Consider the following 12295-nt stretch of genomic DNA (forward strand, 5'->3'; position numbering starts at 1 on the left):
GATTTTAAATGCTCATTTAAAAGAAAAGTGGTCAGACGGATTTAGAGGGTTTTGCATCTGAACTCTTCATGCCTGAAGGACCAGATTACACCGTCCTTGACCATGCCTGAAAGGGGTGAGCATTGTGAACGTTAATCATATGTAACCTTTCTCCACACACACCAAACCATCTAGTGGTCAGGTAGATGTGACGTTAGACCAATGTGATAAAAAAAACCTTGCTGGGTCATGAACAGTAGTGCATAATGTATTCATTTTACAACAGAAAAACAAAAACAATAAAGTCACCATAGTAATCATGAAATTCCTCCAGTGCCAGCAGACAGTGTTCACATTCTAAACGCAGTGCATACAGTAGCCTCAATGCAGTGTAAACGATCACAAGCAACCGCAAAACTTTCAATATGAAATGTGCAGTTGCAGACTTAAGCCACCAAGGGGCAGCACATACCCTGCAGAGTATGTTTACAGTGATGGCTCTGCCCCTCAAAGTGTTATTCTCTTTCAGTCGAAGCACTTCGATGTCACCTAGTGGGGTATTGCCTCTGGGTGTACATACCCTTTTCAACCAATGCCCATAAGGCAGTGCATGCTTGCACCAAAGCGTGCACCTCCAGGCTATAAAAGAGTACACTGTTTGGCAATCCTTAGTAAAAATCTTTTAAGGTGTGATGTGATGTGAATAAACGAGAGGGGAAAGAAAGAGAGAGTCCAGGAATCAAAACTGCACTTTCAAGAACAAATAAATAAATCCAGATTTTGAAATGAGATGATTTCAGGCCTAATTACTTTCACAGTGTCGTTAATGGGTGTTCAGATAGATTACATTCCACAAGCTCCCCTTCATCTCCACAGTAGGATTCTGTTTTTCTCTGTGCTTTTAATCAAAGCTCCAAAACTTACATAAATAAAAGATCATCCTTCGCTTTAAATAATGACCCACTGCTGTGCACACAGACCACCAAATTCAACTTTCTCTTCATCAGTCCACACCGAGTGTTAAAACATAAATACAGAATATTTCATATTTCCATCATTTTAACTACAAACAGGAGAGACACACTTGCTCATGTGTCAGAGTATGAACAGCACTGTCTCACATTTCACAGTGAAGTGCATCTTTGAGACGAGGACATCTTGGTGGTCACTTCCTACGAAGTGCATCTTTGGGACGAGGACACCTTGGTGGTCACTTCCCACATCGGTCCTCCAGGGCTCTGCCACATGGGGTAAGCCACGGTAGTGTCACATGACGATATCCTCCATGTCCTCTTCAGAAGTGTGTGACATATACCTGACACATAGACACCTGTACAGAAGCCCAGCAGGAGTATGAGAGCCAAGTCTTTAGAGTTTGCAAATGTCTGATTCAGAGTGTGTGCGTGTGTGTGTGTGTGTGTGTGTGTGCGTGTGTGTGTGTGCAGTTCTCTTCTCATCACCCCAGGAGGTTATTTCTCATTTGATGAGTATCATTTTCAACCCAACCAAAGCTGTGTGTGTGTATGTGTGTGTGCGTGTGCGTGTGTGCATGTAAGAATCAGCGGTGGATATTTCTCATTTGATCTGTATCACAGTCCACTCAGCCAGATGGGTGTGTGTGTGTTTGTGTGTGTGTATGTGTGTGTATGAATCAGTGGTGTATATTTCTCATTTGATCCGTATCACAGTTCGTTCAGCCAGAGATGTGTGTGTGTGTGTACACGCTAGGGGTGTGTATTTCTCATTTGATCAGTATTATAGTCAGCAGCCCACCCAGCGGTGAGTGTGAGTGTGTGTGTGTGTGTGTATGTGTGTATTTCTCATTTGATCAGTATAGTCTCCCCACTCAGCGGTGAGTGTTTGAGCCCTCGGTGTCCAGCGTAGGAGATCCATATTTAATTTCCATTAGAGTTTTCCCTACAGGGGTCAGGCAGTATCACAGCCTCCCAGCTCCACAGGACAGACCTGAACTATGACTATGACTGCATGTGTCGAATCACCAACACCTACAACACAAAGGGACCTCTCCCTCTCCCTCCCTCTCTCCTCATCACTCCCTCTCTCCTCATCTCTCCCTCTCTCTCCTCATCTCTCCCTCTCTCTCCTCATCTCATCACTCCCTCTCCTCATCTATCCCTCTCTCCTCATCTCTCCCTCTCTCTCCTCATCTCTCCCTCCCTCCTCATCTATCCCTCTCTCCTCATCTATCCCTCCCTCTCCTCATCTATCCCTCTCTCCTCATCCCTCCCTCTCTCCTCATCTCTCCCCCTCTCTCTCCTCACCTCTCCCTCTCTCCTCATCTCTCCCTCTCTCCTCATCTCTCCCTCTCTCCTTATCTCTCCCTCTCTCCTCATCTCTCTCTCTCCTTATCTCTCTCTCCCTCTCTCTCCTCATCTCTTCCTCTCTCCTCACCTCTCCCTCTCTCCTCATCTCTCCCTCTCTCCTCATCTCTCCCTCTCTCCTCATCTCTCTCTCCCTCTCTCCTCATCTCTCCCTCTCTCTCTCCTCATCTCTCCCTCTCTCTCCTCATCTCTCCCTCCCTCTCTCTCCTCATCTCTCCCTCCCTCTCTCCTTATCTCTCCCTCCCTCTCTCTCCTCATCTCTCCCTCCCTCTCTCCTTATCTCTCTCTCCCTCTCTCTCCTCATCTCTCCCTCCCTCTCTCCTTATCTCTCTCCCTCTCTCTCCTCATCTCTCTCTCCCTCTCTCTCCTCATCTCTCCCTCCCTCTCTCCTCATCTCTCCCTCTCTCTCCTCATCTCTCTCTCCCTTGTCTCTTTTCCTCTTTCTGTCTCCCTTTCTCATTAGGCAGACATCATCTCATCATCATCATCATAATGAGGGTCATCTCAGGCAAAGGGGTCAGGGTTTCTGTATGATGTGTGGACAAGGGACTGGTACAGCTTTGGAGGGGTGGGGGGGTCTGGGGGTGGCAAATTATTTTGGGGTTTGTGGGCAGATCCTGTTGGTGTGTGTCGGGGGGAAATTCGATTCAGTGTTGAATTCTAAGCATGACTGTTGAGAGACAGAAAGAGAAATAAAACATCACCTTAACTTGACACTGAAATATTGACACTGAAATATTGCCAACCATTGAAATGGAGGGAAAACATTTATGGGATCTATAAACAGATCCATACCACAATCATAAAAACAGACCCTGCTGCTTTGAGAAGGGTGGAGGATGCTACAGCAGTGGGATGTTTGAGAAGGGTCGAGGTGCTACTGCACTTGGGTGTTTGAGAAGGGTGGAGGTGCTACTGCAGCATGGATGGTGCAGTGGGGTGTTTGAGACAGTGTGCCTGCAGAGATGGGGGCAGTTAGTGCTGCAGTGTGGAAGGAGGGGCAGACCCTGGTGTTACGTGTCTTTGTATCAGTGTTCCTGCTTGTAGGCGGTCAGAGAGCCTGACCCACACTCTTGCCCAGGGAGAGCTGAAGGGTCCTGGTCTTGGTGGAGCGGGACGGTGGGGCAGGGGCTGGGGCAGAACCGGTCGGGGAGCAGGGCCCGGAGAGGCTCTCTCTTACCCCGAAACAGCACACCTTCAGAGGGGAGGCAGAGTGGGGGCACAGAGGCGCGCCAGCAGGGGCGCCCTGCGTCGTCATCGGCGCGGGGGTGGGGGCGGTGGCGGTGGCGGTGGGCACCTGCGGGCAGCGTCTCGGGGGTTTGGGGCGGAGGGGTCGAGCAGGGAGGCGGGTGTGTGGCGGAGGAGTAGGAGAGCCGGGGGGACTTATGTTGCCTGCTGGCATGTCCAGCCTTGCGGAGGCACTGGGCACGCAGCACGCTGAGGAAGGCCCGCTTGAACTCCTGGCACGTGCATGGGTAGATGATGGGGTTCAGGCAGCTATTGAAGTAGCCGAGCCAGAAGGTCACCTTGAAGACCGTCTCAGAAGGGTGGTAGGAAGGAAACATGGAGCCTGGGGGAGGAGGAGAACAGCACATACTCAGTTATACACACACACACACACACACACACACACACACACACGGTCTCACATACACACACACACACACACACACACACACACGTGCACACACACGGTCTCACATACACACAACACACACACACACACACACACACACACACACACACGTGCACACATACACACACACACACACGTGCACACATACACACACACACGGCCTCACATACACACACTCACAGTCTCACACACAAACATGCACACTTGTTGAGGTCAGTACAGCCCTGTCTAACATGGAGCCTGGAGTAGGCACACACATATATGGTTTCACACAGACACACACACTCATGGTCTCACATGCGTGCGCACACACACACACACACACACACACACACACAAGACAGACACACACACACACACACACACACACACACACACACACACACACACACACACACACACACACAGGTGGTCACAATTTGTATCATTCGTCCTAATGTCACCCTGAGAAAGGCCTTCAGCATATTACATCACAATCACTCCCCTCATCCTCCATCACATCTGTCAAACACTCCATCACAGCTGGAGAAAACACCCCATCAGGTCTGCACCACTCCCATCTCAGCGCTCCTCACACACTCCATCAGGTCTGCACCACTCCCATCTCAGCGCTCCTCACACACTCCATCAGGTCTGCACCACTCCCATCTCAGCGCTCCTCACACACTCCGTCAGGTCTGCACCAATCCCATCATCTCAGCGCTCCTCACACACTCCATCAGGTCGCATCTCAGCGCTCCTCACACACTCCATCAGGTCCCATCTCAGCGCTCCTCACACACTCCATCAGGTCCCTGACTGTTCTTCACCTGTGTCTGTAGTAGCCTTGGCTACTTGCCAAAGACATGTGTACTGGACTGGAAAAAAAAACTGAAAAAAAAAACTGGACTGAAAAAAAAAACACGGTCTCCGTAGGCAGCCCAGGCTCCGAAAACTGGAAAAAAGTAGGGGCAACCTGTCCCCCAAACAAAAACAAAACTTTGCGTAGAATTTCTCTGGGAATATTGAAGGTAGGGGTGACCTACCTGTCTAGTGTGTTTCTTTTGGTCCCTGGTTAACAAATAATGTATGTTGATATAGAAGTCATGAGATGTTAGCGATGTTAGCGGTTAGTGATGCTAGCTGGTGTAAGGCCAATCCAAATGACTTTATGAAATGTCCTCTCTGACTTTCACCGTATGTGGCCAGGTGATATTTCATCCCATTGATTTCTTTCAGCTTTTACAGTTACCTGTCGCCCATTCCGATGGGTGCTGATTACAAAAACATGACTCTCTCTCACTGGGATCTCATGATTTATTGTAGTAGGTCACTGTTCACACCACACACACACACAAAACCACCAACATGTGAAACAGTACACTCTCTTTCTTCATCTCTTTCTATCCTGTTTTCACTCTCTCCATCTCCATCATTCCATCATTCTCAATATTTTGACTGCATCTCTCTCTCCCTCTTTCTCACCATCTATCGTTATCTCTCTTCCGTCCTCCGTCTCTCTCTCTCCCTTCATCTTTTTCTTGCTCGCTCTTAAGTGGAGTGCACGCAATCTCGCAGAGCATTTTCCAGAGCGAGTGCGAGCGAGATAATTTGTGTTTCCCAGCTCAGTGCACTTGAGATGAGATTTCTCAGTGTGATCAGTGATGGGCAACGAAGGAATCAGACCTTGTTGACTGATGCTGATGTCAAAACACTCTCACTTTATCTGTCAACTGCTGAGAGTTGACGTCTTCTCTTCTCTAGCTACCTCTCTTATCCCTTTCTCTCTTCTCCTCCACTTCTCTCCTCTCCTCCTGTCTTCTCATCCCTCCGCCTTTCTGTCTTTTCCTCCCTCTCCTCTCTCCTTCTCCTCTCTCTCTCTCTTCTCCTCCTCTCCCAACCTCTCCGTCTCTCCTCTCTCTCTCCTCGTCCTCCTCCTCTCTCTCTCCTCCTTTTCTCCTCCTCTTTCAGTCTTATGAATGGATGAACATGAACATTGATGCAAAACAAACAGGAGTAAAAGGACAGGTTAGTATTCACACACACACACACACACACACACACACACACTTACGCACACACACACACACACAAACAGTCATATACCACACACACACAGTCATGCACACACACACAGACACATACTGAAACACACACACACACACACACTTACCAATGGGCAGCACCAGGAAGAAGGGTAGCCAGCAGAGGATGAAGCAGCCGACCACCATCCCCAGCGTCTTGGCCGCCCGCTGTTCCCGCGAGAACCTCAGCAGACGGAGGAGGCTTCTCCGGCCGCTCTTCTTCAGTGTCCCGGTCTTCTGCTGTGCCCCCCACTCTCCCCCCACCCCTCCTCCTCCTCCTCCTCCTCCTCCTCCATCTCCTCCTCCTCTGTCCTGCTTGTTGGTCACGCTCTGAGCATTCCCGCAGTGCATCCGTAGCGAGGTCGCTCCGCCATCCCTCAGCGAGCGAGAGCGGGCACGGGAGTGTCGCCTGGCAACCACGTACACGCGGCAGTACATGACCAGGATGACCGCCAGCGGAACGTAGAAGGAGCCGAGCGCGGAGAAGAGCACGTAGCCCGGGTCCTCGTTGACCCGACACACGGACTCGTCCTCGGGCATCGGCTGGCGCCAGCCCAGCAGCGGCCCCACCGAGATGGCGGCCGCCAGCGTCCAGAGCATCGCCACGGTGACCAGCCCCCGCCGGCCGGTCACCAGCGCCGGGTACTGCAGCGGCCGGCTGACGGCCAGGAAGCGGTCGACGGAGATGGCGCACAGGCTGAGGATGGACGCCGTGCAGCACAGCACGTCCAGCACCGCCCACATGTTACACAGCAGCCGTCCGAACACCCAGCGCCCAAACAACTCGAGGGCCAGCGAGAAGGGCAGCACGGCGGCGCTCAGGAGCAGGTCGGCCACCGCCAGGTTCACGATGAAGTAGTGAGTGACCGTGCGCAGGTGCCGGTGGCACACCACCGACAGGATGACCAGGACGTTGCCCAACACGCCACACACCATGAACACCAGCAGCACCAGGCCCAGAGCCACGGCTTTGCCCACGGGCACCGCTGCCAGCGACGCCAGGCTGCAGTTGGGGCAGAGCTCCGACGGGGGCGACGCGCTGGAGTTGGCATCGGCAGGGACCATCTCAGAAGACGCAGCCCTGGACGGCTGCCACCGGAGGGGAAGGCCACCACTCCTGGATATGGCAAAGGTAGGGATCGCTGCTCTCTAGCGCCCCCTAGGGATGATATCTACTCTCTGCAGCCTTGCGGGGATCGCTGCTCTGTCACCTCTGGTTAGTGATGACCACTATATACAGCCTTATGGGGATGGCTGCTCTATAGCACCCCCTAGGGATGATGACTACTCTCTGCAGCCTTGCGGGGATCCCTGCTCTCCAGCGCCTCGTGGTGGTAATGACAGCAATCTGCAGCCTGATGGGGATTGCTGTTCTCTATCACCTCCTGGTGGCAATGACAACTCTCTGCAGCCTGGTGGGGATCGCTGCTCTCTATGTGACGATGACTTCTCTCTTATCGCTGCTATCTAGCGCCTCCTGGTGGGATCGCTGCTCTCTAGCACCTCCTGGTGGGATTGCTGCTCTCTAGCGCCTCCTGGTGGGATCGCTGTTTTCTAGCGCCTCCTGGTGGAGATCACTGCTCTCTAGCGCCTCCTGGTGGAGATCACTGCCATGTGGAAAAAGACTGGAGCTGCAGCCGCCTGCTGAGGGCTTCTGGCATCCTGCGTTCTCTTCCCTGCCCCCACGCCACACTTCTTCAGATGTGTCTGTTCAGATGAATTAGGCATATCAGACACAACTATGTATCATCCCAAGGGGTGAGAGGGTTAACTGCATCTATTCATTAATATTCATCAATGCAAGTAATCCCCATAAGGTCCTTGATTCATTTAGAAAATTTTTATTAATTCAGAGCAGCCATGACATGAAATCACATCTACACAGTAGTGTGTGCGTGTGTGTGTGTGTGTGTGTGTGTGTGTGTGTGTGTGTGTGTATTGTATTGGTATTCTTTTAATCTAAGAGGTAATGACTAGAACCAAGAGTCAACTGCCTGGGAAATGACTTTTAGTGTTACAAATGCTAGTAAGAATACGGAACTAATTACTTTCCAGTGGGGTCTCTGGAGAGCCAGATCTTTCCTGTCCTTTTATAACAAGACATTAAAACGTCTGATTTCAAACATGCACAAACGGAACATACAAACATGTTCCGTTTGTAACAATACATTAAACACACCACCTTGACTTCATACAAGGACAGACATCTGTTTGCAACAAGAGATTAAACACACCACTTTCTTTTCAACCAAGTACAGAAATCAGTTCATAACTACAGTGGAGTCAGGGGCGTTGATTGAATTACAATGAGAAATGTCTGCACCGCACACGGTCCACTAGAGGCTGATAAAGAGCGGATCATTTCCCTTATGTCTCTCGTTCTTCACTGGACTCCCATTCATCAGGTTAGTGCCAGTTCAGATTTGATATGATTTTTCATATAATGTTCAGTAGTCGGCTTCAGAGTGTTCAATTCGCTAACCATCTCTTTCTCTGTCTCTCTTTCTCTGTCCTATCTCTCTCTCTCTCTTTCTCTGTCTCTCTCTGTCCTATCTCTCTTTTTCTCTCTCTCTCTCTCTCTCTCTCTCTCTCTCTGTCTCTCTCTCTGTCCTTCTCTCCCTCTACTCCCCCTCTCTTTTTCTCTCTGAACTTTCCATCTCTTCTCCGCAGGGTTCTGTTCTAGAACACAGACCGTCCAGTGTGCTGCTTAGTGACATTCACATCCGTCAGAACTCCAGCATTCACACACAGCTCATTTCTTACACTGGTCAGAAAGGTCTGCAGGAGATTATCCTCCATCTCCCCCTGTCTCCCACTACACACACACACACACACACACACACACACACACACGTCTCTGCCCTGGAGAAACGCTGGAGGCTTGTCAGTTGGCATGCAGTCTGTAAGCTCAAGGTTCATCAACATTACATTTTTAAATCTGTTTCTTCACTTTTCCTTTATATACTGCATACCACATTATGCAAACACCTTTAGCCATATTCTCTCTCTCCTCCTCTCTCCCCCTCTCCCTCTCCCCCCCTCTCTCTCCCTCTCTCTCTCCCCTGTCTCTCTCTCTCCCTCTCTCTTAAACCTCAGCCGTCTTCTATATTTAAAAACTAAGTTATGAAGTGACTTCAACCTTCAGCATCCATCTGAGAGTTCGGAGACAGCCTCGAGGAAGCACAGCACATCTTATTGAAGATAGACAGACAGACACACACACACACACACACACACACACACACACACACACACACACACACAACGCACCCACCCACACCCACACTCACATCCACACACACACACACACCGACTCCCTCAGATTAGGCTCAGCTAGATACCAAGCGAAGCCCCATGTTGTGGGCCTGCCTGAGGGGGCAGAAAAGTGTTTTTGGTATATCACACACACACACACACACACACACACACACACACACACACACACCTGGCAAGACGCTCATCATTACTGAGGGAGCAGAAGAGCGGTTTTCACTCTCAACATGCTGCCCGATCAGGACAGATGACAGGAGAACTGGGAGCCCATTGATTGGGTCCTTGTGGGTTTACAGTGGTAGACACACACACACACACACACACACACACACATACTGGGGCCTACATGTTTCTGTCCCATTTGTTTTTTCTTCTCAATATATTCAGGATGAGTGTCCTGGTTATCCCCACTCACACACACACACACACAGCTGCATACTGTAACAGTAGCACAGCTCCAGATGCTTGTAAGCCTTAGATGCTTGTAAGCCTTCTGGTGTGGGCGTTTCTATTCAATCTGAGCAAACAACTGAAGACACAGGGGTGTCTGCTACTGTTGATGGAGGATTAGCCCAGAGAATAGAATGAGAAGCTACACACTCTCTCTCTCTCTCTCCCTCTCCCTCCCTCTCTCTCTCTCTCTCCCTCTCCCTCCCTCTCTCTCTGTTAGCATCTGCCTACACACATCGTCAACTGAGAATTAAGAAAACAACTTTTAACAAAAATCAATTAATTCAATTAATTAATTAATTTGAAGAAAACTAATTGTATTCTATGAATAGTGCAACCCATAGGTGGCAAACAGCACAAACATGCAAGGCACTAGGCCCAAATCTCTAAAAACATTGAAAGCTGTGCTTTTTTACAGAAACAACATTATGCAAAATACATGGAATAGCAATACATATAAAAACAGTTTGATTGTATAGGAACTTGCAATTAGCTATGCCATATCAGGAGACTGATTTTACTGGTAACATGGTGGAAAAATCACAGGAAAGGAGGTTTCAGATCAAAATACATGTTTAGACCCTTTGGAGAGATGGTATCTAAAGTATATATATAAAAAGCTTCTCTTCTGAGGAGGAGATTGTTTATATCTCCCCCTCGTCTGGGAATGGAGACCTGTTCAATCCCAATATATCTAAGAGTGGAAAGATTATGTTTCAGTGCATTGACATGACCACCATGTTACCAGTAAAACCATGTCTCCTGATATGGCATAGCTAATTGCAAGTTTGGTGTCTGATTACTAGGCCTATGGTCATGTGATATAGGCCATCTCTTCCAGTTCTTATTTGCCTGATGAAGATCTGTTGAGATCGAAATGTTGCCTTTTTAGATTAAATCAAATATTTCCTGGAGCCCATATACTGTGTGCAGACCATCTCCTTCTCTCCCAAGCCAGTTTACTGGCCTGGCAGAGCTGATGTTACGCCTCAATCCTGAGAGTCACACAGCATGCCATGTCATGTAATGTCATCATGGCACATTCCATCAATTCAATTCAATATTATTCAATAATTCATTTATTCACCATTATCTATAGTTCATGCCTTCATGCATGAGAACGTGTGGGTGTATCTGTGTGTCTGTGTGTGTGTGTGTGTCTGTGTGTGTGTGTGTGTGTGTGTGTGCGTCTTCAGCAAATGATGGCATTTCTATACGGCAGCACATTCTGTCAGGAGCAACACTCATTCACCCCAAATGCTGATTGAAGTGAAATGATGCAGAAAATATAAAATCACAAATGGCTTTCAACAAATGCGGAGTGTGCACGACAATCACCAGATCCTTACGTCACTCCTCCAGGGCTACATAGCACACAGCAGAGGGTTGCTGCTACTAATAACATCCATAACATCTTATGAATTATACTCCATGCTGCTTTACAAATGGGCCTGTTTACCAACTGCATACATAAATATTGGTTATCAAATGGAGGTAAAACCTTTAGAAAATAACAACAACAACAACAAACAATGTAGAGTATTTCTACTGTCTTTCAGCGCTGTCCAAGACCTTCTCTCAGGCATTCTACATGATCTTCATGGAGACAAATAATCCCTTTTCCAGAAACTATCAATTTATTTTATTTAATTGTTTTCTTAGTGATTTTTTTTAAATCATTGCCTGTGTAAGCAATTTGGATTACCTTTGGTTATAAGATAAAAAAAAAATAATTGTTGACATATTTAAAATCACCTTCTACAGTAGGCTACGGTCATTACCAGATAAGATAAGAGACAAATATTGGTTTTACCTCTACATTATTATTTAATTGTTTTCTTAGTTTTTTTTTTATCATTGCCTGTGTAATCAATTTACATTACCTTTGGTTATAGGATAAAAAATAAATTGTTGACATTTAAAATCACCTTCTAGGCTACTGTCATTAACTACCAGATAAAGATAAGAGACAAATATTGGTTTTACCTGACAGTTTTTGTGTCAACAGACTGCTATTTACATGTATAAGTATGCAATAGTCCACTTCAACATATTTAGGTAGATAACTACCATAGAGATGAAAATATCTCCAATATAGCCTCCCCATATAACAGGACCCATTACTGTCGGAAACACTGATTGTTTTTATTTGTTATTAATACTTATTTACAGCCACGTATATGATATAGCCTAGCTATCTAGCAGCATGCAGATGAAATGTTACATGTCAAATGTTACTGTCAACAAGTTACATGTCTTAGGCTACTGTGGCACAAATATATATAAAAAATAACTTACCTCTTTGAATGAGTTTTTCGATTCTGTATGCGCAAAGGTATCGGATGTATATCCAATCATCGCGTTTCAGAGGCACTATAAGGTACGCACTGTTTTTCTGACAAAAAGTAGGGTAAAAAAAAAACAGAACAATTTGTCTTTGCTACTTCGCTAGAGGCATCTCAGTCCAATCACTTTGCAATGTCCATGCCGGCCAGTCATGTAATTTTAATTCCAACCTAACCGTGCCTGTTGCTGCTGTTTACGCTACCAGA

General features: G+C 47.7%; 1 protein-coding gene across 1 annotated transcript; it reads right to left on the reverse strand.

The window, feature by feature from the left end:
* Positions 1–3349: 3349 nt before the first annotated feature.
* On the reverse strand, positions 3350–7420 carry adra1ab (adrenoceptor alpha 1Ab). Its single transcript, XM_042059956.1, has 3 exons — positions 6285–7420; positions 6110–6239; positions 3350–3891 (listed from the first exon to the last, which is right to left on the reverse strand). The coding sequence occupies exons 1-3, from the start codon at positions 7083–7085 to the stop codon at positions 3350–3352; spliced, it is 1473 nt and encodes a 490-aa protein (XP_041915890.1). The 5' UTR covers positions 7086–7420.
* Between the last annotated feature and the right edge of the window lie 4875 nt (positions 7421–12295).

This window comes from Alosa sapidissima, chromosome 13 (assembly GCF_018492685.1).
Source record: "Alosa sapidissima isolate fAloSap1 chromosome 13, fAloSap1.pri, whole genome shotgun sequence".
Taxonomy (NCBI): domain Eukaryota; kingdom Metazoa; phylum Chordata; class Actinopteri; order Clupeiformes; family Clupeidae; genus Alosa; species Alosa sapidissima.

Bases quoted from the DNA above. Each gene is read 5' to 3' on its own strand.
- adra1ab (XM_042059956.1), bottom strand. From the start codon at position 7,085: ATGGTCCCTGCCGATGCCAACTCCAGCGCGTCGCCCCCGTCGGAGCTC. The intron at 6,240-6,284 runs GTGGGGGGAGAG...GGGACACTGAAG, and splicing joins GAGGAGGAGGAGGAGGAGGG to AAGAGCGGCCGGAGAAGCCT. The intron at 3,892-6,109 runs GTAAGTGTGTGT...CTCCTCCCCCAG, and splicing joins CTTCCTGGTGCTGCCCATTG to GCTCCATGTTTCCTTCCTAC.